Source organism: Mustela nivalis (assembly GCF_964662115.1).
Source record: "Mustela nivalis genome assembly, contig: HAP1_SCAFFOLD_819, whole genome shotgun sequence".
NCBI classification, from domain to species: Eukaryota; Metazoa; Chordata; class Mammalia; order Carnivora; family Mustelidae; genus Mustela; species Mustela nivalis.
The window spans coordinates 263,403-289,574 of record NW_028135845.1 but is presented as its reverse complement, the minus strand read 5'-3'; the positions used below and the strand labels follow the sequence as shown (position 1 = coordinate 289,574).

At 46.5% G+C, this 26,172-nt stretch overlaps 2 protein-coding genes across 9 annotated transcripts in view; both read right to left on the bottom strand.

Annotated features, from left to right (window-relative positions):
- Positions 1 to 1,050: 1,050 nt before the first annotated feature.
- On the bottom strand, positions 1,051 to 19,470 carry CPNE9 (copine family member 9). Of its 2 annotated transcripts, XM_082750242.1 has the most exons (20): positions 19,250 to 19,470; positions 18,677 to 18,717; positions 18,516 to 18,562; positions 18,313 to 18,416; positions 17,798 to 17,834; positions 17,218 to 17,294; positions 13,274 to 13,337; positions 13,055 to 13,158; positions 12,702 to 12,806; positions 11,263 to 11,304; positions 10,868 to 10,943; positions 10,707 to 10,760; positions 10,236 to 10,297; positions 9,475 to 9,521; positions 8,396 to 8,577; positions 8,012 to 8,139; positions 4,142 to 4,244; positions 3,513 to 3,570; positions 3,059 to 3,132; positions 1,051 to 1,445 (listed from the first exon to the last, which is right to left on the bottom strand). In XM_082750242.1, exons 1-20 carry the CDS (start codon positions 19,315 to 19,317, stop codon positions 1,260 to 1,262), a joined length of 1,659 nt encoding a protein of 552 aa, XP_082606368.1. In that variant the 5' UTR covers positions 19,318 to 19,470; the 3' UTR covers positions 1,051 to 1,259. The 2 variants fall into 2 exon arrangements, with proteins under 2 accessions (XP_082606368.1, XP_082606367.1); XM_082750241.1 differs by lacking the exons at positions 13,274 to 13,337; positions 17,798 to 17,834; positions 18,313 to 18,416; ... (1 more) ...; positions 18,677 to 18,717; positions 19,250 to 19,470 and having other exon boundaries at positions 17,218 to 17,289.
- Positions 19,471 to 20,891: 1,421 nt separating this feature from the next.
- MTMR14 (myotubularin related protein 14) overlaps positions 20,892 to 26,172 on the bottom strand; it is a 46,311-nt gene continuing 41,030 nt past the window's right edge. For 3 of the 7 annotated variants that reach the window (XM_082750234.1, XM_082750235.1, XM_082750239.1), the window contains 2 exons: positions 24,580 to 24,735; positions 20,892 to 21,491 (listed from right to left, as the gene is read on the bottom strand). In XM_082750234.1, coding sequence (XP_082606360.1) covers positions 21,305 to 21,491; positions 24,580 to 24,735 — 343 coding nt within the window. In that variant the 3' untranslated portion in view covers positions 20,892 to 21,304. The remainder of the gene's footprint in view (positions 21,492 to 24,579; positions 24,736 to 26,172) is intronic. The other 4 variants (XM_082750236.1, XM_082750237.1, XM_082750240.1 and 1 more) reach the window with 2 other exon arrangements.

Here is a 26,172-nt window from a genome sequence, read left to right as displayed (position 1 = left end):
CTTGGGGGTTTTGGTGAACTTGTGTCCTGGGAAGAGTCCACTTGTTAAGCAATGCTTGTTGAGCCTCTTCAGTTTTGCCATCCAAAGAAGAGCGTGAAAGGGTCTTCCAGGGTTCTGGGGCAATGCTCAAAGTAAGTGGAAGCTTCTACTATATCTTAATGCAAACCTTGCATTCGACCTACTATAATGTATGAATTTTCATAAATAATGTTTTTTGAAAAACATCCTAATAGAAGCAACACTCCAGGAAGCTGTTTGCTGGTTAAGATCTTGGGATCTGGAGTGAAACTGATGAGTTCTTTTCAAAAAGTGATTTAACCTCTCTGAGCCTCAGTTTCCTGATTTATAAAGTGGAGATAAAATATAGTGCTTACCTTACAGGATTTTTGTGAGGATTAAATAAGAGTATGCTTGTAAATCACCTCCATATGTACCGAATACTCAAGTATTTAGCTGTTTTTATTATCCTCATTAAAATATTCAGAATGGGGTGCCTGTGTGGCTCAGTTTGTTAAGTGACTGCCTTCTGCTCAGGTCATGATCTGGGAGTCCTGGGATTGAGTCCTGCATTGGGCTTCCTGCTCAGTGGGGAGCCTGCTTCTCCCTCTCCCTCTGTCTGCTCTCCTCTTGCTTGTGTGCTTCTTTGCTCCCGTGCTCCCTCCCTCTCTCTCTCTCTCTGTCAAATAAATAAATAAAAATCTAAAAACAAAACAAAATATTCAGAATACATGGATCAGAACAGAGTTAGAGTCATTGTAAAGCTGACCCCTTTTGAGGTCAGGAACCCCTTTGAGAACCTGACGAAAGCTATGGGCCTCTCTTCAGAAAAAAACAAGCGCACAAAGTTTCATTTATCATTTCTTAAGGTGCTTGAAGAATGTCTGAAGAAGTGATTGGATGGGAAAAAAAAAAAGAAGTGATTGGATGGATGGGTGATAGGATGGGGTTGAACCTTAACTGAAGCAGTTTTTGCACACTTCTCTTGGTATGGCCCCAGTTCCCCAGTTCCCCCAGGCTCCTTCCCTGAGAACCATGAGACAGAAGTGGAGTAAAGATCAACTTTATTATTGGCACAAAGGCAGGGAAGTGGTGACAGTGCCAGGCCCTTCTGTGGGTGAGGGGACAGAAGGCTCAAATAGCTAGCACTGATCCTTCAAGCTGGACTCAGTAAGGTCCAGGGTTCCAGGTGCCTCTGGCTTTCAGCAGAAGCAGTGGGTGGGCAGGTAGGCAGACTGCTAGTTACTGAATAGGTAGGCTCCTCAGGACTGTTCTGGAGCTGGGGTTGGGCTGGAGTTGGCAGGAGGTGGGGGGCGAGGTTGGATATCCCTGGTGCGCATGTAGGACAGCAGCTGCTCTGGGATCTCAGCCAGCACGTCCTTGGCTAGTCGGGCCATACTCAGCACCTGGTTTCCTGACCGGTCAACATAATCTCGGAATGGGACGAACTGGGACAGGCACAGACAATCAGGTGTGGGTAATGGCCAGGGAAGAGAGGAATGGGAAGGGGAGCACTAAGGAGGTTTCCTCTTTGACTCCTAACGTCTCTTTCCAAATATAACACTATCTCTTCCCACCCCTATCTCGGACAGCTTTCTACATTTGCTTTCTCCCCATCCCTTTCCTATTCACCTTCTATATACCTTCAACCCATTCCTGTTTGGCTTCACACAGTACTGACACTGCTCTCGCCAATGTAATTGGCCTTATGTTACCAAATCAGTCCAGTGGGCAATAATTGTCAGTCTTCGTCTTGCTTGACTCCTCTTTAGCTTTTCATTACATTTGACTATAATCTTCCTAGACACATCCCACTCTTGACATACCACACTCTTCTGGATTTTTTCATTCCTTTCTGGATGCTCCTCCCCCTCACCCCCATTCCTCTGGGTCTACCTGATCCTAAACCTGGTCACTTCTCTCATTTCTCTCCTGATTTCATATACTTCCATGACTTTAAAAACTGTACTCTGATGACTTCCAAATTTATACTCCCATCCCTGGCCTTTTTTTAAAGGTCTAGAGCCACATATTTAGTTGCCCATATCACATTTCCATTCACTTGTCTTAGATATCTCAAAGTCCGCAACTGGCCCTTTTTTCCAAATCTGTTCCTCCCCCTCCCCAAGGGAAGGCTTTCCTTTCCCATTAAGTGGGACTATCACTCAGTCAGTTGCTCAAGCTAGAAAACAGAGTCATCCTTGCAGTCTTCCTCCCTCCCCATAACAATTTGATCGAAGCATCAACTCTTTTAAAATTTTCTTAAACAATCTGTTGAAACTGCTTCTTCTCTCCATCCTCACTGCTTCCATTCCTGTCCAGATCCCTGTCATCTCTCCTCTACTATTTCAGAGGTTTCCTCACTGACAGGTCTGTCTACTTGCTTTCTTTCTCAACCTGCTGCTATTGATCCTCCATGCAGCAGAGCTCTTAAAATGCAAGTCTGACCATCTCAATCCCCTAGGTAAAATCTTTCAAGAGGTTTCTAATTCTTTAGTACAAAACTACAAATCTTCATCATAACCAGCAAGGCCTTGGCCCCCTCTTCTTCACATTTCCTGGGATCCTGCCACCCTGGCCTATTGCCTTTTCCATGTTTGGGCTAATTCTTCTGAGCCCCAGGGCCTTTGCATGTGCTCCTTCTCATGTTAGGTAGAGCAACTCTCCTTTAGGTTTTAGCTCAAATGTCATTTCCTTATAGAAGCTTTCCCTGACTACCCTGCTAAGTCAGGTCCCTGTTATAGGCTCTCATATTGGCATTTGCTGCTCCTCTGGAGCACTTAACACAATCTAGTAAGCTATTTAGCTGTGTGATTATTAGTTGTCTCCACTAGAGGGCGGGGGCTTTGAGGATCTCCTACTATACTATGGATCCAGAAAGGCTGCAGCAACCTGCCTGTTCCTCAAAAACAATTTGTTCAATGAATGCAGAACGGCTGAAAGAGTAATGGGGAGAAAGGTAGATGACTAAGGAGACAGTATGGAAGAGTAGCTTCCAACTTAGCCTGTCTTTCCCACTGTGCCTTTGGCTCCATGACTTCCTCTCCCTGGTTAGATCTACCTGAACGATGTCCCGTTCTGCATAGCGTCCCCTGGAGGACACGCGCACATCATCGCCATCCAGCTCTTCCATTGCTGCAGAGAAGACACCCTTTAACTGATCGCCCTCTCCCATTCCTGCCCATGCTACCCCGTTCCTTGTTAGCTCTACTTTGGGGTCATCATGGAATAGTTCGTGGGTTTTTTTGAGTGCTAACAAATTTTAGGCATTGTTATGGAGTTGTTATTATGCCTTACTATGCATTCTACCCACCAAGGAACCCCAAGAAGGAAGTATTCATATCAACAGCCTTGGTTATAATAAGGAAATAGGTTCAGAGAAGGTCTTTGACTTGGCCAAGGTCCAACACAGGCACCCATTTTCTCCTCTATGTGATTTGGACCTGGGTGCCCAGATCCTCCCATATTTTCCCCAGTTCTTGGTCTCATTCATGGACACCATTGATCCTACTCACCTTCAAACATGGCTGGTCCCACACCAACAATAATGATAGACATGGGCAGTGAGGAGGCCTGTGAGGGAAAGAGGTTGAATGGTTGGGGTGAACAGTCATAACAATGGAGGTGCCTGCTGGGGACAATTCTCTGTGCATGTATCATGTTTCTGCACATCTTTCAAGCGGAAGCACTGATTCCCTTTTTTCCAAACTATCTTTTCAAGGATGTCTGCATATCAAACAGCCTTGAAAGATATAGTGTCTTCCTTTGGAACAAAGGGCAGTTTTGTTTCTCACACTAGAACAAAGGCAGGCATGCTTACTGCCCATTATAAAAGATTCAGATACCCTAAGCTAGGATTTCTGACCTATAATGCATCCCACTGTGGGTCCAGGTGTCATTCAACCCTCTTCACATCATTTTGTGGGAACTGGGACTTACAATCAAAGTAAATACTGATAATTGAGCTACTACTATGTCTGAGAATAGCACAGTTCTTTGTCTCTGATCCAGGAGTCTTATGTCTTCTGCTAGCATCCATTAAACTAAAGGGCTAATTTGTTAGCTTGCAAGTAGAGTAAAATCTCAAACTGTTCACAGTTATTAACAGTGCCCCTTTTTGCCAAGCCCTCCTCCTTAGACTCACACTGACAATGGCCTCCTTGGTCTGTGTCATGTCAGAGATGACCCCATCGGTGATGATGAGTAGAACGTAGTACTGGGAACCATCAGAGATCTTGGCTGCAGCCCTGGTTGAGAGTCCATGATCAGAATCCAGCTGAAAGCCCAGACAGGCCAAGGGAACACCCTACTCCTAAACCTTCCACCACCAGTGTATAAGCAGTAGGCAAGGATTGGGGTTTCTGAAGCTCATGCTCCTTCCCCAGACATGGACACCTGCCCCTATCTGATATCCCTCCAGTAACATTTATGGAGAACTTACTATGGTAGTTACTGTGTTATAGTAGGCACCAGAGGTACACAATGAGAAAAAACAAATTCATCCCAGCCATCTCGAGGGAGGACATGAATCCCAGAATCACAGAAATAGCTGTAATTACTCTTGTGATGAGTACTGTAATGGACAGGAACACTGCTGTAACAGTGTCTAGTAGGGGGCCCTGACATTGTCCAGCAGGTCAATGAAGGTGTCTTTAAGGAAATAATGTCTAAGGATGAAGGAGAGGCTAAGCAAAGGGGAAAAACAAAGGGAACAGCACAGAAAAGGGCCTTGTGATGGGACTGAAGGAAGCCCACTGTGTCTGGAGCCCAGAAAGCAAAGTGGACCATGTGGCTGAGATGGGGTAGGGGCCAGATCACACAGGGCTTTGACAGACCCTAGAAAGATTTGGTTTTTATACAAGGGCAAGACCAAAGGCTAAAGGCCTTCTTTCTTCCCTTTTTCACCCATTTCCTCTTTCTTCCTTCTCCTCTCTGCTGGCCACCTCCCATTGACTATGCTGCTGGGTCCTTAGCCAGACTAACAGCTGCTCCTACGCTCCTTTTTCCTTCTCTCACCATTAATCTTTGAATCCAAGATTTGTCTATCTGAGAAGGATTCAGAAGTAATTAAGTTCAGTCCCTTATTTTAAATATAAGAAAAATGAGACCTTCAGAGAGCACAAAGGTCATGGTACCTCCTGGTCTCTTAACTTTTAGTCTTAGGCCCTTAGGTTGGAAAGGACAGAGTTGCACTATCCAGTAAGGCAGACCCTGGCCATATGGGACCACTGAAATTTAAATTACATTAAATAGAAGTAAATAGGGGCACCTGGGTGGCTCAGTGGGTTAAGCCTCTGCCTTTAGCTCAGGTCATGAAGTCAGGTCCTGGGATCGAGCCCCACATTGGGCTCTTTGCTCAGCAGAGAGCCTCCTTACCCCTCTCTCTGCCTTCCTCTCTGCCTACTTGTGATCTCTGTCAAATAAATAAATAAAATCTTTTTAAAAAATAGAAGTAAATATTTGGTTTCTTGCTGACCCAAGCTCCATTTCAAGTGCTCAGTAAAAGAACACAACTAAGCCTACAGCCTGAGCTCTTGATTCCTTCACTCTCGGTTCCTGGCCTTTTCTTTGGATACACTCCATAGACATTGTACATTCTGGTTGTAATATACTGTTTACTGTTTCCTGAGCTTGCCCTTCTGTAACTCTGTGTTTTTCACATGCTGTTCCTTCTGCCAGGCCTACTCTTCATCTCTTTCTCTGATAAAGTCCAACTTGCCCTCTAGACCCATTCCCCTCTGAAAGTTAGGCTCCTTGGGTCTTTCAGACTAGGTTATACCCACCCCTCTTCTCCCTCTGCCTTCTAGGATACCACCCACCAAGATAGGCTGTCAGCCCTTCCACATGGGTTTTCACATCCATGAGGGTACCAGCACGTGTGCCCAGGGAGACCCAAGTTCACAGGATACCTGGAGCATCCATTCTGCTGTATGATCTGGTGGATAAAGCTAGATGACTCGACATATACTTAAAACACCTTTTTTCCCCCTCTAAATTAAAGCACACATGGACACAGAATGAGGAAAATGTAAAATTTGCCTGATTTTTAAGATAAATATGGTGGCTTCAAAGACATTTTCAGCCTTGTTGCTTTCAGCTGTGCCCCTAAGAGTCCCCTGAGGGAAGTAATCACTTGCCTTTGCCAACAGGCAACTTGGTGGAAAAGTCTGGGAAGCTCTAGCCTATGGAAAGTAATGATTTATTTATATTTCTGTCTCCTGCTCCAAGGCAGGAGCTCCCAAGGGCAGAGACTAGATGTGATTCATCTGTAAGTCTCCAGTGCCCCAGCAGAGAACTGAGCATACAGCAGATGCCCTTTGAATAGTAATAATGATAATAATAGTAACAGTAACAGCTAATGGTTATAGCAGTTATGATGTGTCAGGCACTAAGTGCTTAACATATATTAACTTAGTTAGCCCTCACAAGAGCCCTATGATATTGCTATTATTATTGCCATTTTACAATTGAGGAAACAGGCATAGAGAGGTTCAGGGTCTTGCTCAAATTCACACAGCTAGGGAGTGGTAGAGTGGGTATATTGACTTAGCTAATCTGGCTCCACAGCCCACATTCATGCTACATTGCCTCTTTATTGAATGTTTATTCAATGAACGAATGAATGAACTAAGATAAAATTAAGAAATCTGTTTGATAATAACAAAAATATGCTCAATCTCCAATATTAAGTGAAAAGATCAGTAGTGAAATATTAAATGTATTTTTTAATTAATTAACATTTTTAGTAATCTCTACACCCAGTGTGGGTCTTGAATTCAGAACCCAGAGGCCAAGAGTCACATGTTCTTCTGACTGAGCCAGCCAGGCGCCCTTGCATGTAACTTGACTGCAATTATGGATTCATAAGGAAAAATACTGTCAAGAACTGTATATACATCCATATTCCCATGAGCCATATTCTGGGTGATTTCTTATTTTATTTCTCCATCCTTGAAATTTTTTTACAGCAATGTTATGTTACTTTCATAATTGAAAGAAACTATTATCCTTGTTATGAATTACATAAACAATCTTTATTAGGGAAAAGGGAAGTCTATAGGCATATAAATCTCCTTGAAATCCTTCCATTTGTATTCTCTTTTTTTGTTTAATCTTTTTACTTTCAAGCTTTCTGAAGTACTTTGTTGTAGCTGGGTCTCTTCCATTCAGCATTTTGTAGGGGTTATTTATTATTTCATTGTTTTATTCAATCAGAGAATCTATTTCTTTTAATAGGTGAACTTATCCAATTTATATTTAATGACATATGTTTAGTTTTAGTTCTGTCATTTTATTTTATTTGCATTTTAAAAAGTGACTTGATATGTGATCTTGTTTTTTCTATTCTAAAAATTTGGAGTTTTTTAAAAGTTTTTATTTATTTATTCATTTAAATAATCTCTACACCCAACGTGGAGCTCAAACTCACAACCCTGAGATCAAGAGTCACGTACTTCTGACTGAGCCATCCAGGAACCCTGGAGTTAGTCTTCTATTTTTAGAAGTTACTTTTCTATTTTTTTTAAATCTACCATTTATTGAGCACTTACTATGGGCCAGACACTGTGCTAATAATTCTTACTTTGTTATCTAATTTTAACCTCCCAATAATCCTATGAAGAAGTGCTATTGTTTTCTATTATTATACCCATTTATAGGGATAAAATGGGGACTTAGGCTGAGTTGCTTAAGGTCACATGGTTAGTGAGGGGTGGAGCCAGGTGTGATGCCAAAGTTTGTGCCTTAACCATTGTGCTATAGGACCATCTTTCTTTGCCCCAAACTTGAGGCCTCAATTGTTGATGCCAGAGAGTGGAGTTGGTGTAGTTTGTTGACACCTTACTACCCCAGAATAAGGCATTTATCTCTTTATTATCAGAGCCTGGACAACACTGAAAATTTTACTCTTTCCCCAAAGCCCAGGTTCACCCAAGAGTGGTCTTAACTGTCCTTGGAAAATCAGTCCCCTGCCTGGGTCCCCTCATTCCTTCCAGCCCCCACCCAGTTTCCTTACCTGGCCACCTGGTTGATGACAGGAGCAAAGTAGGTGGGCCCATAGAGCTGCACTGTGCGCAGGCTCTGAAAGTAGCTCTCCAACACACCTTCAATCCCTGCACAGTTGGGATCCTCATCATTGTTGTTCTGTCGGGGAAGATGCTTTGTTGGGCTGAGCCATGCAGGGTATACCCAGGAGTACTCTGATCCCAGCTCACTCCTTTTTTTCCCCATCTTTCTCTCTCATGCTCCCCTCCAAACTCCAGTCCTGCTCCCCTCCCTGCTCTGCTCCCCTCTCATAGTTTCCTGGTCCTCTGCAGGTACTTGACCCTGAGAAGAAATTCACCAATTTGAGTGGACCAGATGCCAAGGCATGGAGTGTAGGCTCTGGCCTATACTATACCAGGGGAAACTGGTGGGAGATCCGTCCCTCTGGAGGCACTTTGGCCCCAAAGCCATAAGCTGGAAAGAGCTTGTCACTGTCATAGTCCTGGATGATTTCTCCTACTGCCTTGAGGGCCATGGCGTAGGCACTGAGTTGGTAGGGACTCATGTAGTGCAGGGAGGTGGGCTGCAGAGGATTCCCTGTAGGGACAGAGGACCCCCAGCCTTATGGTCACCTTGATCATTTATCTATTCACCTGTCCATGTATATGTCTATCCACCTATCCATTCACTCACTCTTTACCCAATGTACTCCCTCATTATTTTTCCCAGTCATCCGTATGTTCATTTTCCCCTCCATCCATCTACCAACCCCTATATCTATCCATCAATTTATCCACTTACACACATATCCATTCTCCCATCCACTGAGCATAAATTCATCTTTCAATCTACTGACCTATTTCTGTCCATCTTCCTCTCCATTCTCATATCCAGTATCTATCCAACTACCACCCACCCATCATTACTATTCATTTTAATTCATTCTGTCTTCAAATGTATTCATCCACCTATCCACTCATTCATTATTCTATTTACCTGTTATTTCTCCAACTTAATCATCAGTCCATTTGTCCACCTGCATACCTAGTCATTCATCCACTTGTTCAACCTACTGTACTCACTCACTAACCCATCTACCTACTTGTTTTATTCATCTATTTACCTACCCAGTTATTACTCACTCATTTACTGCTTCATTTCTCCTTATACCTCTATTATCTCCCATCCATTCATTTACTCATCCACTTCCTGAGGTATTTCTCCTTTCAACTTTTTAAAATTGAAGCCCTATTTTCTTTTACCTTCCATCCCCTATTATACCCAATAATCTTTCCCTGAAACTCCTGTCCCAGTACCAGCCTGGCTAGGCTTTGCCTTAAGCCTGGGCTTACTGGGTAGGTGAACTCTTGACCAACTGAGTCACCCAGGTGCCACTGGGTAGGTGAATTCTTATCCCCAGGTCAGAATCCAGGCCAATCTCTAATGAATTCCTTAGAATTCCTCCATACGCCATCCCCCCCATCCATGCCTCACCATTAGATGCTGTGAAGTCAATGGCTACAGTGAAGTTCAGCTGTGTCCTGTTGGGGAAATAGATGGATTGAGAAGTGAGGGGCAAATACATATTATATCAGGATTTCTCAAACACTAGTGTGCATATGAATCACCTGGAGATAGTGTTAAAATGCAGATTCTGATCTGGATGGTCTGTGTGGAGCCTGAAATTCTACATTTCTAACAAACTCCCAGATGATGCAGATCCTATGGTCCATAAAGCACACACTATCAGTAGCAGAACCTACTGTGTGACAAGTGTCTGTAATTTACGTCATTTAACTTAATCCTTACTATAGCCCTAAAGTAGTATTTAACATCTCCATTTTGCATCAGAGAAAAGTGAGCTTCAGAGAAGCAAAGTACTTTTTCCAGGCCTGCCTACCACTACTGAGCCAAATGGAATGTCCCCTTTGGTCTGCTTGGGTTTTCCCTCTCTCTTGCACTCTTCCTGTTGCCTGGCCATGATTTTTATCTGGACCGCAATCAGGTTCTTGGGGCCATTGTCCCGCATCTTCCCATGGGAGGGAAGAGGACTGGAAGCTAGGTATAAAAGTCAGCCTCATGAAGAAAACTAAGAGGAGGAACATTATTCATTTTACAGAGCACTTTATAGTTTGCCAAACGTTTAAAAGTTTATCTCCACGGACCCTAACCATTCATAAATAAGAAAACTGAGGCTTGGAACTGGAAGTAACTCAATGCTGATCTTTCAGCCCAGAACTTGGCCTGTGACTCACCCTCCCTTGATGTAGTCAACAAAAGTGAATTCAGAGTCCACAGAGAAGGAGAGCAGTGTCACCTGGAACAAAGAGACAGCCCTGCTATTTTGGAAAGGGCAGTTGGGTGGCAGAAGGCAGAGAGGCACATGATTCCACCCCCTACCCCACACTCCCCAACCCTATCTAATTTCTGAAAGGGCAAAAAAGAGGAAGCTGTCAGAAGCAGATTTTGATTTCCAAAAGTGTATTAAATTGGGAAATACAACTTAAGTTTTTTTTTTTAATTCTGCAAAACAGTAATAAGCAAACAGTTTTCCTCAGGTGAGAAATCAAAAGAAAAAAGAAACTTAAATGAAGTCCTTGGACCCAACATTACTATATCCAAGTAATCCGTGCTCACAGCCTTCCCCCAACATTTGTCATATGCAATGTCAATGGGAATAGAAACAGAAGGATCTAGGGAGGGCCAGAGCTCCAGGGAGTACTCACAGTTCCTGAATTGACATATTTCTTCTTCTTACATTTCTTCCGAGGGTTAAGTACCTAGGTAAAGAAGAGAACAGTAAGGTGGGAAACAGAGGAAGGGAACTACAGACTAAGCATACCAGGATGGAAGGCCTGGGCAACCTGGACAGGGCTGGAGTTCTCACCTCATACACTGTGAACTGGTTCTGGGCCTTGCTCAGCTCCCGGTAGCTGGTGGTGAACTCACCGATGAAGTCATGGCTGCAGTGAGGCCAGGGGTGGGTGAGCAGTAGCTACTGTTGACTTGGAGCCAGCCCTGAAACTAGTCTTTTGTTCCCACTATCCCCTGCCTCTACTTGGGCTGCAGGGCACTGGGGTTGGGGCCAGAAGAGAGGCCAAGTTAAGGGCGAAAGAAGGAAGATGCAACTGAGAGGGTCAGTTGTACTCAAGGTCCTGGCATCTATTATCACCCTTCTTGACTCCTAAGGCCACTTTGGGTTCCTAGTGAATGTACTATGTATTAGAGAAAACAGTTTGAATTAACTGCAAGAGAAGACAGTACTATGTGGGGCAGTTCTACCTTCCATCCCGGTCCCAGTCGTACACATCAATCTTCACTGTTCTGCAATGCAGGAGATAAACATAGGCTAGCGTGTATGATAAATCCTAGAGACACCCTCACCTACTTAAACACACACAAATCATCCTTCCATACACCCACCTGTTTTTCCTTTAACCTTTCTCCCACCAGTCCATCCATCCTGTTTATTCATTCATCAGTCCCTGCACATACCCAACTATATTGCTGCTGCCATTGTTTCTTCTATTGCTCTTTGTACCACTATTACTATTCTTTACTACTTGCTGAGTCTTACTATATTCTAGGCATTGCTACCAGTGCTTGTGTAGATTGACTCATTTGATTTAGGAACCATCCTATAAAGTAAGTACTTACTATAAAGTAAGTACTTTTATTCTTATTTTTGGATAAGGAAACTGGGATACCAAAAACCAGTAACTTGACTAAGGACCATAACTAGTAAATGATTGAGCTGAGATTTAAACTCAGATATTCTGGTTCCAAAGACTTTGTTCTAAAGTACTATGCCTAAGTCCTCCTGTATGTCCATATATCTGTGTTGCAGTTACAACTCTCTATCCATGAAGCCACCCATTTACCCATACATTTGCCAATCTAAAAACCTTTTAATCCCTTTCTTTATCCACCCATCTAACTATACGTCCAGGCATTCACTAACTTACTGATGTACCCAAGCATCCATCTCTGTGTCCATTCAGCTCTCTAACCAAATACCCATCTATCACATTTGTCCATATCCATTCATTTACAATAACCATCCATCTGTGTGCCCATCCATCCTTTCACCTACTCACCTGTCTTCATACTGTCCATTTATTAATTCATATGGTCAGCCTATCCATCTACTTCACTTTCATTAATCAACTAATTAATCTACTGATCCTTCCATCCATCTACCATCCATTTACAAATCTACCTTTTGCTCTACCTATTTATCCTCCTGCTTTTTCAGTCATCCCTCTGCCTCTCCAACCATCTAATAATCTCTCATATACCCATCCATCTGTTTGTTCATCCATCATTTGTCCATGTAATGATCTTCCCATGAGTTCACTTATCCACTTATCTGTTATCCATTCATCCATCTCCCCTTCTACCCATCCACCAGTCCTTGTGCACAGCCCTCCATATACCTATCCATCCATTCACCAGCTTATCCAACCATCTGACTCTCCATCCATGTATCTTGTGTATTCCTTTGTTCATTTGCCCTTTCATCTACCTATCAACCCATCCATCCTATCCATCTATGTGGCCATCCATTTGCTTCCCCATCTACCTATCTCTATGCCTAAAACTCTGTCTCACCAAGAAGGATCCTCTAAAACTATTGTGACACTTCCGCCAGCATATTGCGCCTCAGGAATCCCATTCTCATGCCCTTGTTCCCTTACTCCCTAATTTACACTGAAGCAGACCTGTCATAGTCTCCATTGCACAGTGCCCGCACAGGGATGCTGAAGGGTTGCCACACAGGATTCAGTGTGTTTTTCACAACCTCTGTCTTGTGGCAAATGGTGAACCTGGAGAGGAACAAGAGGACTGGAACCTGCCTTGGGGGCAGGACTGAGCCCAGAGATAGGACCTCATACTCTTGGAGATTCCTGGGATTTCCCCACTTGTTGAGCACATATTGTGTGCTGCCTTGAGTAAATTCTGAATTCAGGTCCTAGTAAAGTCTAAGATGCCCCACCTCCAGCCTGAGAGCCATAATGGGCCCATGGGCACAGTAGGGCAGGGGTAGGTGCCACTGGAGAAGACATCGACTCACGTGCCATCTTCATTGCTCCTATAGAACACAAGGAAAGGGTCTGACTTCCCAAAGAAATCCTTCTTGTCCAGCTTGTTTGCACACAGTTGCATGGTGGCAATGTCCTAGGGATGAAATTTGGCTGTTGACACCCAAATTGTTCATAGCCTCAAACAGTCCACTAAAGATAGTTTAGGAGAGAAGGAAGCCTTGTGGGTCTAGCATATGGCCCTTACTAACCCGACAATTGCTAAGCTCCTCTGCAGTCAGCAATATGGTCCCACACTTCTTGCCTGGTACACCCCTGGAAGCAGAAAAAGCCTCTTTGTGAGGGGAGGGAGAGTAGGCAATGAAGAATGGGGTAGCCAATCTGGGATTAGGTGGGACAGGGGATTCACTATGCTGTTTTCTAACATTCTCCTAAATGTATCTCTTTCTGCCCTGTGTGGTTCCTTGTGGGGAAGGGCCTGACTTTGATAGGGAAGGGGTCTGTAGTCTGAAAGACAGGGGCTAATCTGGCCTAGGTGGATATGTTATAATGGTAGTGTGGGGAAGACATAGGATTTAAAGTCCTGAGTAATTTATTTCCTCTTTTGGGGTCCTAGTTCCCTCTATATGAAATGGGAATCACGCCAACTTCTTGGGGTTGTGAAAAGATCTGAATGAGTGCATGGAAGGACAAGCAATTGGGAAGTGTTATTGATATGAAGGTGATTAAATTTCTCAAAGCAGACCTTGGTATCTACTATATGTCAGGCACTGTGTTAGGTATGAACTAGCCAGTTGGCATTCTATTTCTGCTAGACTGTTCCCTCAGGGAGCTTCCAGAGGGAGGTGGGATGTCCAAGGCAATAGGCAAGTAGAGTATGATGTAGCAGTGCTGAATGAGGAAGAATTTCTAATCAGACCCAGAGCAAAAGGCTGTTTTGTTAGATCAAAGATGATGTGCTTTCTGAAGAGTGAAATAAAATGTGAAGAGTGAAATAAAAAAGACAAGGGAAGCCTTATCCTCTCCTGACCCAAGAAGGGACACTTCCATGTATTTGAAAAGTACATATTAGGACACTCATCCCCAACTTGCCTTGCCTTGGATCTCCAAGTGGTCAGGGACCTTGCTGATATGAGCCTGTGAATCCTGACTCCAAAGGGTCCCAAGTGTGGCAGAGAGGAAGCTAGGTCAGGAGTGTTCTGGGTTCAAGACCTGGTTCCAACTTACTAAGTGATTTTTCTCATCTTTGACATGAATTGTGGAACTATTTCTTTCACTACTTTAATTTTTGACTCCTTGTGCTTTAAAAAGAGTGTGAGGAGTATAGGGACTCTTCACCTGCACACCCAGGACCAAGTCTTACTGCTTTCTCTCTATTGTCTCCCTAATGTTTTCCCTCACCTCCTTACCCAGTGTGAGTTCCAGTCAATGATTATAATTGCTTCTTTGAAACCTACCCTTTATATACTGCCTTTCTGTCACTTCAGTATACTTATTGGCAGAACCACAGCCCTAGTTAAATCCAGTTCTCTGCCTAACCTGTACTGTACATGTGCAGCTGAATAAGGCCAGAGGAAAACACACAATCTTGTTAACAGGTCTCACTTTTTTCTTTCTTTCTTTTTTTTTTTTTACTTCTTATTTATTTGAGTTATCTCTACACCCAGCATGGGGCTCAAACTCATGACCCTGAGATCAAGAATCACATGCTCTACTGACTGAGCCAGCCAGGCGCCCCCAACTGGTCTCATTTTAAATGCATGACCGAAAACCTCAAGAGGGTCCTTAATCATACTTTACTCTCCGGTTCTGCTAGAGGGCAGTTTCACTCCTCCTCTCTCCACAAACCCGGAAAGCCTCCTCCCCCATCCTTACTTAGCCAGTGACCTTGTTTCCTACTTCACTGACAAAACTGAAGCAACCAGAAGAGAATGTCCACAGACCTACCACCACACCTACCTTGCCTTCAGTATCTTCACCCACGCAACTGTTGCTATAAATGACTATCCGTGTGCCTATTTATCCCTCTACTGTGTGCTACATTCTACACCCTCTTGCCTGTACATGGACATCATTCCAGCAATTCTCTCCGTTTTTTTTTTATTATGTCAATTTTTTCAGTTTATACTGGGTCATTCCCCTTAACATACAAATGTGGTATAATTTTTCTCATGTTAAAAAATGCAAACCTAGGGGCGCCTGAGTGACTCAGTGGGTTAAAACCTCTGCCTTCGGCTCAGGTCATGATCTCAGGGTCCTGGGATCAAGCCCTGCATGGGGCTCTCTGCTCAGCAGGGAGCCTGCGTCTCCCCTCCCTCTCTGCCTGCCTCTCTGCCTGCTTCTGATCTGTCTGTCAAATAAATAAATAAAATCGTAAAAAAAAAAAAATGCAAACCTATTCTGACCTCACTTCCTTCCCTAACCACACCTCTTTTTCTCTTTTCGTTGCAGCAAAACCCCTTGAAAGATTTCTTGATTTCATTCCTCTCTTCCACTCTATTCTAAACCTCTCCAACCAGGCGACCACCCCCACCTCTTCCTTCAGAACTTCAGACCTGCAGCAGCATTTGACATGGTTGGTCACTCTCTCCTCAATACACGACCTTCACTTTGCCTCCAAGATAACACTCCTTCTTTTGGTCCTCCTCCTACTTCATAAATGCTCCTTCTCAGTCTTCTTTTCTAGTTCCATTTCATGGAGTCTTGGTGTTTGGTCCTTTCTTTATCTGCTCACTACCTTGGTGATTTCATCTAGTCTCCGGGTCTGAAAGAGCATCTACAACTCATGTATTTTACTGCCTATTTGACATATCTGACAGGATGTCTAAAAAAATTATCAAATTCAACAGAAGTCAGACTGAACTGATTAAATCCCCCCACAATATACATCTCCCTCCTTTTTTCTTTTCTTTCTTTTTTTTTTTTAACCATCTCATTTATGGCAACTCCATCCTTCCAGATGTTCAGGCCAAAGGATTTGGTGTCATCCATGACTCCTCTTCTCCTCTCACATCCATATTCAACCTGCCAGGAATCAGTTGGCTACACTTTCAAGTTATATCCAGATCTGACCATTTCTCTCCTTTACTGCTGCCACCCTGGATTACTGTAATGGCTTTCCAGTGGGATACATGCTACTCTCTTCACCTGCCCAAGGTTTATTCTCAATCCAGCATTTTCATTTTTTGAAAACATAGTCAGATCATGTCACTCCTTTCTTCAGAGCCTTCCAGTGACTCCCAACTCAGAGTAAAAGCTAAAATCCTTACAGTGGCCACAAGGCCCTAACCTGTTAACTCTCCAATCTCATCTCTTCCTTCCTCCTGCTCACTTGGGTATAGCCACACTGGCCTCTGTGCTGCTCTCTGAACATATCAGGCTTTTGCCCTGGCAGCTTCCTCTGCTTGGAACATCCCATATCCAGGTATCTGCATAGCTCATTTCCTTACTTTGTCCAGGTATTTGCTCTAAAGCTACCTCTCCATAAAACCTACTCAACCACTCTGCAGAATATTGCAAGTCCCACCACTCAGCCTTTACGATCTTCCTAATTCTGCTCTACTTTGCCGTTTTCCCATTGCACTTGATGTCTTCCAATATATTATATAATTTACTTACTTGTTGTGTCAATTTTGTACAGTTTCTCCCCCACCTTCTATAGTATAAGTTCCCTGAGGGCAGGAACCTTTGTTATGTTCATCTTTACAACCCAAGTCCCTTGAACAGTCGCTGACATAGAGTATATGCCCAGTAGTATTTATGGAATGGATGAGTCTCTGGTGCCTAGCACAGGGTATGACATACAAAACATGTTGATAAATATTTAGTGAGTAAATGTAATGGAAATTCCAGGGGTATTGATTAAGTGAGAGTAAGCTTCCCAGAGGAAAAAAGCTTAGAAGTGGACCTTAAGGGTAGATTCAGACTTAGAAAAAGACTGAGATGCGAGAGACAGAGACAGAGACAGACAGATAAAGACAGAGACAGAGAGAGGACAAAACAAGACGTATCAGTCCTGAGACTGACTTGAATGGAGCCCTGGACATTGGTCTTTCCCAGGAGGGTGATGAGAGCCACTGAAGGCTCCTGACCAGGGGGAGTCTCAGCCTTCACTGCTATTGGGTCAGCAGCATCTTTGGGAGGAAAATTTGGAGGCACCCACCCTTTCCCCAGCACCCCTTTTTGTTCAGCTTACGTGAGGGTTCGCTCTACACGGCTGCCCTGGCCTCCGATCACCTCTCCCAGGGCCAGGAATGCTTGTCCCAGGAAATCCTGCACCAGGACATGGAGTCAAGAAGGCCAGGAGGGGCTGGGGATGCAGAGTCCCAGCCTAGCCCTGGTGATACTGCTGCACCAACCAGTGTGTTCCAGGATGGCAGAACCCTAGAAACATCACCCTGCCCGTGCTTTAAAGAAGAGGGAAGGGGGTCCCCAGGCCAATTCTGCTTCTTGTTTCTGCTGTCAGTTTAAGTTGCTCTCCACAATGCCATCTCACACCTCACCTTCCATTCCACACCCCACCCTCCCAAAGCCAGCCCCGTTCAGCCTCACCTTCTGTGTGTTCCAAAGGTGGCCAAGAGGGAAGAGGAACAATGAGTAAAAGGCATGGGTGGGAAACCAAGAGGCAAGAGCAGGGGAGGAAGGGCAGGAAGCTGGATTTGGGGCCCAAGAAGTTAGAGTTGGGGTTGAGGTGTAGGAGGGTTCTAAGGAAGGTCGTTTAACACACTGAGCGCCTCCTGTGTGCCTGGCCAGCCTGTGAGGGGATGTTCGCTCACCGGTTTGGAGATGTTGGTTTTGGAGTCAACGTTGTATCTGGGAAGAGAGTAGAACCAGCATAAGCCGGGGCTGGTGAGAGACAGTCTAGAAAAGTGGTCGAGTTTTGAATCCTGTTTAAAATTGTGAGGGGCAGCCTTGGATCCAAATTCAGTCAGGTTCTCCTTTAGGGCAGGAGTCAGGGTCACAGAGAGTCAGGGACAAGGCTAAGTCTGGGGCCTGCTGGGGGTGGAGTTATACCAGGGCCTCTTGATGGAGCCTGAGCTAAATTAGGGTATAAAGCTTTGGGCCCAGCCAGGTTTGGGAAGTGAACTGGATTGGATCTGACCTAAGGACAGGGCCAAGCTAGAGTTGGGGACAGAGCTAAGACTAGAGTGAAGGCCTTCAGAGTGGGACTAAAGGCCTGGTGGAGGAGCCAGGCTGGGAGGCAGGGTTGGGGAGGAGCCTGCCAGAATCTTGTGTAGATCCAGGTTTGGGGGAGGGGGAAATCCAACCCAGGATTCTGGGCGGGGCTCACACATCAAAGCGCAGGTTTTGCTTTTCCTCAAAGAAGTAGTCGAGGACGAATTTGCGCACAAAGTCTGGGTTCAGCGTGTTGTCGATCACTTCTGTCCGGCCAAACTGGATAGGGGACGGAGAGTAAGCATGGGGCCAATCAGCGGGCAAGTGATGGGGTGGGTGGGGGGCAGCTCTTGGCTAAGAGAGGGCTCTTGGACTCACCTCTCGCCACTCCTGGCTGGCCCGGCTCTGCGTGTAAAGCACCACCACTGCAGGCGAGAGTGGAGGCGGGGAAGGTAGGAAGTCAGGTTGGCCTGAACCTCTCCCCACCCCTCAGTCGCGCCCGGACCCTAGTTCCCCCTCCCTTCCCTGGCGCCTCCTACTGGGGTCAGACTTGGAGAAGGTGTCGAGGTCCAGCAGGTTCCTAGAAAAGGCAAGAGACAGACGGGCAGAGGATGGGTCATTCTGGAGCCCAGTGCTTGGACTCTGACCTGAGCTGGGCACCCGAAGGAGACATGGGGCTCAAATCACATCTCCTTCACCCATTACTACACCCAGTGGAGAGTTGTTAGGGGTGGGATGGGGAGGTGGTCCGCGTTGTCAGCACCCTGGACAGCACCAAAAAATATCGGCTCAAGACTTATCTATGCTTCCACACTGTCTTCAAGGGTCCAGGAAAGAGGGTGAGCCCCAGAACTTTGTCCTCCTGGAACCTAGATCCTATTGGATCCCCGCGACCCGTTCCTTGAACCCGCAGGCTGAGCTTTTATTTGCGGGTGGAGCTGTTCAAAGAAACCCCCTCCCTGAACCCTCCAGAGTCTCCCCTAAGTCTGAATCTGAGATTTTCCGGCCCTGGATGCTTCTTTCCCCCTGGGATCTGGCCCTTGCCCGCTCTAAGCCCCAGAGCCAATTGGGGCAGGGGCAGTGCCTACGCCCTCCCCAGCGTGGTGGCTCACCGGCAGGACACGGTAATTTCAATCTTGGTGGCCGGGACGCTGCGCTCAGAGGCTCCACTGAGAGACATGGCTGGTCGAGTGGCCGGAGCTGCTGGAGGCTGTGAGACAGGGGCTGCCAGGGCTAGGGGCGGCGGCAGTGGTGGGGTTGGTTCAGGTGCCGCCGCAGTAGCGGCGGCGGTGGCGGCGCGGCAGCGGCGGCGTCTGCACTCCTCCAGCCCTGCTTGCACTCCCGCGGATTGCGCCTTGACTGTGGCCGCCGGGCGGCAGCGACTCCAGATGGTAACCTAGCCCCGCCCGGCCCTGCAGGCGGCCCCCGCCCCATTGGAGCAGCCTCAGCCGGCGGGGAACCTTACCCCAACCCTAAATCCAGCCCATACCTTGGGAGACTCCTCCCAGCCCGTTTCACCCTGGCGAAAACAAACACCCCCCCCTCGAACTGTCCGCGGTGCTGAAGGGTTTGGGGCGTCTGGTGGGCGTTGGGGACACTTCCTCTTCCTGAGCTGCTCCCTTAACAATCTGCTTTTTCCTCTTCCCACTTCCGCCCTACCTAGGTTTCCAAATAGAAAGAGTTTTTCGTTTATTTTTATTAGCTGTGTGACCTTGGGCGAGTTACTCAACATCTCTGTGGCTCAGTCTCATCAGTGAAAGGCCAGAATAGCATCTACTTGATGTGTTGTAAAATTTTGAGATAATCCACATAAAGGGCTTAGCTCAGGGAGATTGTACACAGTAAGTACTAAAGAAATGTTCACCAGTATTATTTCCTTCCTCTGGGCAATCACATCGATGACCTCTTTTGTGTTGAGCCAGAACTCACTAAACGGCAGCTGCGATAGCACTCTGAAAAGCCCTTTGCCCATGTCTTTGAACTCTGACTTATGGTGATAGAGATGCAGACATACTGTGAGGATGCAATCTGTCCTATCTAGGTCACCCTGCAGATGAGGGTGGTAGTCAGCCAGATCCATTCTCCCCACACCAATTGCTGCCTCCAAAGCCCCAGAAGCCAGTCCCTCCACCAAAGTCAGGGCTCCATAGCTAAGGGCTGCAAGTCACCTGTACCAGAACTGTGCTACCTGCAGAACTTGTTAAAAATGAAGTATCCCGGGGCGCCTGGGTGGCTCAGTGGGTTAAGCCGCTGCCTTCGGCTCAGGTCCTGATCTCAGGGTGCTGGGATCGAGTCCCGCATCGGGCTCTCTGCTCAGCGGGGAGCCTGCTTCCCTCTGTCTCTCTCTGCCTGCCTCTCCATCTACTTGTGATTTCTCTCTGTCAAATAAATAAATAAAATCTTAAAAAAAAAATGAAGTATCCCCCACCACCTCTGCCATTTCTTAGCTAAATGAAGATCTCAGCAACCTGAGGTCTAAATTTCAGGCAGCTCTGGGAATCCGTGTGAATAAGTAGGTTCCTAGGTGACTAAGGCCCATTGACACAGGACAACTGCTCCCACCTTAACAACCTCTGACTAGTTGTCACCATCTCACTGTCATGGCTCAAGAGGTAAGAGGCACAACCCAGTCTTCAGTTGTCTTTCTGCTTTATCTGACCCCCATCCCAACCCCTTCTGGCACAAGGAAGAACAGTAAGAAGCTTCCAAACAATTCCACAAAGACAGCAACCAAATGAGGATGCAAGACAGCAGTTGTTCAAAAAGATTTTATTTTGTGATCTGTGTCAAACTGCCTCATTCTCAGTGCAGGTGATCCCTCCTCTCCAGGAAACAAGAATGGAAAGAGGGGAGTCTTTCGTGGAGGTCTCAGCCTCCACAAGGCCCTAGGGAAACCCCAACAGTTCTGAAAGTTGATGGGAATCCCAACAAAGACTAGGGTCGGTGAAAGGCAGTGGCAAGAGGGGTGGTGGTCACCAGTCAGGAAGCTGGGGGTTGGAGAACCCTATCCTTAGACCTGCTCTGCTTTGCGGCTGGCCATGTGCATGATGGAAAAGGAGAAGTGAGGAGATTTCTCTTCTATCTTGAAGCACCCTTGTCTGGGCATGGCTTTAATTCTGCTCAGGGCTCAGGTGAGAGGAACAGGAAATTGTTGTGGGCTGGCTACTTCATAAGGTGCTGTTGCTGCTGGTGCTTCGGAGTCCAACACCACGGACAAACTGCTCCAGCAGGCCTCCAATGGCACCAGAGGGACTGGGGGCTGCTGCTCGAAGCCCCACTGTGCTGCTGTATGCGGCCAAGAAAGCTGAGCGTACTTCCTGCAACCGAGTCTCCCGCTCACTCAGGGCTGCAAGCCTATGGGGAGGAAGGGAAGCAGGGAGAATGGAATGAATGCATTACCCTGGAGCAGAATCCAACATCCTCATCCTCACCATACTACCTATCCTTTTGCCTTTGCTAGCATAGGCCAGCACATGTCCTGTGGCCATACTACCCCTGCAGTTCAGGTCCTAAACATTTGGCTTTGTTCCCCTCAAAAAACCATTCCTCTCAGCTCTCAAGCTACTGTTCCTACCTATAACCAGCACCTTTTAATGGCACACTGGGGTGGGGGGAGAAGGTGAGCAGGAAAGAGTTTGCCAACTGTTGGCTTCCATTCCTCCGTGAGAATAATGTGAGGCGCAAATCTGAGACTTAAGGAGAGACCACAAGATGAGACATCAAGCCTTGGCTGACCAAAGACCTCCACCTTCTTGAGGCCAGGACCTGGAGCACTCAGGGAGAAAGTTCTTGGCAGTGTCCTAAAGAGGCCAGGGTCCTCAACCAGAAACCCTTGAGGGTCCAGCTACATCTTTAGTCAACTGTCATCCCTAGGGAAACAGCTATCAGGGTGCTGACTTCTCTAGAAGGATTCCTGATCTGATTCTATTTGCTTTTCCTTCCCTGGCCTCTACAGAAACTAATCACAGAAGACGAGAAGTCCCTCTTCTCTCCTTGGCCTGGAAATACAAGTCACGAAGGGGAACAAGTAAAACAAACAAACAAACAAACAAAAAAACCCCAAAGTGACAAGTGCATGAAAACTCGGGCTTATCAAAGAATGAATTCCATGAGGCTATTTGACACTTTGAAAGGTCTTTAACAGAAGAGAAGAGACCTGAGATACCAGCCACATCCAACCTATGGCTAAAAGGTACACAGTCTGGGGGTGAGAGGGACATGGAATCAGAGGACAGGTCAGGAACTCACATGGTATTCATCCTAACTGTCCCCTGGAGGGCTTTCTCCAGGGATCACAAACCTATATGACTCAGGCCCTCAGGTTCCCATCTACCTAAAAATTAAGACTAACTCTGACCACTAACTTATACTGAAACTTCCCCCAACAGACCAATCCCTGTGTAATCCCTCCTGGGAATTTGTCAAAGTAGCAGCAATGTCTCTAATTCCCCAGTGCAAATGACTTGTACTGCAGGGCCTGGGGGAAACAGATGGAGATATGAGGATAAATGACAGTCCTGGGGTAGGTATGGGGAGAACAGACTGAAGGGAAGTAGACTGGTGGGAGTGGTGGTGGGTATGAGTGGGTGACTAAGTGTGGAAGAGAGAGAAGCAGCAGGTACTAGGGTGAGCAGCTCTTGCAGCAGCAGTAGGAAAATGGAGCTGATACTGGAGTCCTGTAATACCATGAAGAACTCCAAAGTCTCTCTTGCCATTTGGGGGAGACACATGGCCCTAGATCTTCTTTACTCTCTAACTGGATTTCATATAGGCTGGAGGCCATGTGTTTTTCTGCTTTTCCTTAGAACATGTAATGAGAAATTCAGATTAGTAGTTTGTATTCACAGGGAATATCCAAAGGTCCATACGTGTGTGTTCTCACTGCCCCTTATTTCTGGGAGGCAGAAGGAGGAATCAGCCTATTTAGAGATAAGAAAACTGGAGCCCAGAGAGGATAAGTGATCCACCTGAGGATACACAGCAGGTAAGGAGTAGGAAGTCAGAGATACTCTAGTGCCATTCCCTCTCAAAGAGAGATGAATTAGCAGGCTCGGAGAAGTCAGGGCTGACACCACAAGACATAGCTGGTAAGGCAGAGCAGCCAAGAGTTTGACTAAATTTCTCTGATAACAAAGTCCAAGCACTAAATCCACATACTGTATGACCTCAGCAGGAATCAACCCTGACTCCATCCCTACACTGCAATTTTGGAGGTCTTGAGATCGCAGAGAACCTAGCTTTCCTCTGGCAACCTGCCAGATCCTGAGGATTGGCTAGGAGCTCAGAGAGCTGCCTGTTTCAGTGGCTAATGCCAGTTAAGTGAGGGGTGCTATCAAGCAGGGGCAGAGATGTTTGTGTCCTCCAGAGATGACTCTTAGGCCTATTCCATCCTATAATCCCAAGGTCTGGCTTCTGTCTGCCCTCAGTAGGGATCCTTCTTCTTCTTCTTCTTTTTAAAATTTTATTTATTTGATAGAGAGAGAGCACAAGCAGGCGGAGTAGCAGGCAAAGGGAGAGGGAGAAGCAGGCGCCCTGCTGAGTAAGGAGTTTGACATGGCTCCCTCCCAGGAGCCTGGGATCATGACTCGAGCCAAAGGCATTTGCTTAACCAACTGAGCCACCCAGGTGCCCCAGATCCTTCCTAACTCCCCAGGGCAACTCACCTCTGACCAGTCAGCTCTGGTAGCTATAAGCCAGATTCTGGTGGTGACAATGAACCCCCAGCACCTGAAGTTCATTCAGCCCATCCTGGGGAGGAGCGTGCCCTGCTCCCCAGGCCACTAGAGGCTCTACCCTGCCTGACATCCATGAAGCAGTAAAGCAGGCAGGGGGCTGCCACAGAGGCAGCCACTCAAGTAGATACATTTAAGAGTTGGAAGCCCAGTACTGGAGCTTAAGCAAGAGGATTTTACAGGCCTGAGATTTGGTATCCCCATCCAATTTTCTTTCCTGACTAGAGGCAAAAGCAGAAGACAAAAGGAAGAAGGGGATGGCAAGGAACCCTTGGTTCTGCTCAGAGGAGCATATCCCTTGAGCTGACCCAGCTCCATTCTGGCTGTGGTCTCGACCATACACCTACCTTCACTACCCCACTGTTCTGATTTCAAAGGATTCTCATGTCAGGCAAAGCCCTGGACAGAAATAGAACCTTCTATAGTTACAGTCCGACAGCTTTCCCTCAGGGTGTGCCCCAAGGCACCTGTGGATGAGTTTTGGAGGCTCAAGAGAGTGAACACACACTGCAACACATATCCTGAACAGCCCATGAAGCCTCTTCCATACCTCAGGAGTCCAGAAACAGTGAGGTATACTTAGCTGAGACTGGGGAGGGGCAGGAATTCCGAGCCAGCTGCTGCTTCACTCCTTAACCAACACTCTTGATTGCTCACCAGCTTCTGATATGGGCAGGGGAGTATCCTGCCTTCTCAAGCAAGACACTTACAGACAACTGTTAGGGAGCTCATCCGGGAAGCTGAAAGGGAGAGAGGAGTCTGTGTGCAGGACAGCCCGTTCCTGAATACTGCCACAGCCTGTTACCATCTGCCAGCTGCCAAAGTCTGTGGAGAGAGAGGATCCGGGCAGGGGATGGTCCACTGATCTGGGGCAGAGAGGAGAGAGAGGGGAGATGATGCACAGTCAGTCATATGCCTGACAGGGGAGGCCCTTTGGAGGGGTGGGGGTGGGGCTATGGTGGTCCTGGGCCATAGCCGCAAGCTTCTGTTGGTGGAGCTTCTGTAAAGTCAACCACTTTCTTCAAAAGTACCAAAACAGCTGGATAGGCTGTGACTGAGAAAAAAGAGTATAGACCATAAGGCAGGCTCAGCTGTGAGGACAATGCTTTATGCAAAGACTTACAGAAGCAAAAGAACAAGAGCAAAGCAGAACGAGAAGAGGTGAGCCATCAACCAAAGCCTCAGGTCAGGACAAGCCTGCCCTGGTGGCTGACAGAGCAAGTACAATCTCAGCAGCACCAAAAGGAGGAACAAGGCTGGATGCCCCAGGAAACAGGGAGACAGGATCACCGCATACCCCCTGGCATGCAGATTGGCTGGGTGGGCAAGGCACAACCCTGGGGCCACTGAACTCTTATCAGAGCAATGGGAGAATAAGCTTCTTGGGGACAGTGGAGGGTGGTGACCTAGACTGAAAAGTGAGGTGATGGGAGCCCTGAGGCACCTCCCACCCCACACACATATGCTTTCTCTGCAGCACCTTCCAGGAGCCATAGTTTGTATTCACATGCATCAACCCAGTGACCTTAATGGTTATATCCTAAAGGGAAGGGATGAATCAGGCAGGCAACCTGACAGCTTTATTAGGCCTTTTTCAGATGGAAGTTTGGGCAGTGCAGGGAGAGGAAAGTTGTACAGGCAATCTACTGCTGCCATCACCTTCTGGCTGATAGCTAACCTCTCTCTACTGTCTCAGGGCAGTAGCCCAGTCACTGGGGGTGGAGGAGGAAGGGAGGAGATAGTAAGACATCAAACAAGGCCCTTTGGTCGGCTACTCCAGGTCTCCATCCCCAGGGGTAAAGCATCTTTGATGTTTGACCCTTTATTCTTTAATTCAAGAATAGCAGAAAGTACTTCTATAGGAACCCAGTAACACAGAAGCATGAGTGGTACAGGGGGTTGGAAATAGAGAAAGACATTCATTGACCTTGGCCCACCCAGTTAGCTGGCATCAATGTCTTCAAGTTTGAGGCAATAGCCCTCATGAGTAGCCATCCCAGCCTCATCTTCAAGCAGCTGCCACCCGAGTGATGCTCTGACCAAGTACTACATCTCTGGTAATCTTTAACCACCCTTATCTTAGAGACAGAGAAAAATGACAGTCCAGACAGGTGAAGACACTTACTCAAGGTCCCGTAGCTAGTGAGTGCAAGAAGAGATTTTTAAAGCCAAGTCTGATTACAGATTTGTCCTACAACAGAACCACCTTGAGACCGGGAAAACAGATGGTTTTCTATGTTAAAGCTGCCATGAATAGGAACCCCCTGCAACACAGAGACTTCCACATTCATCATTCCTGCTAA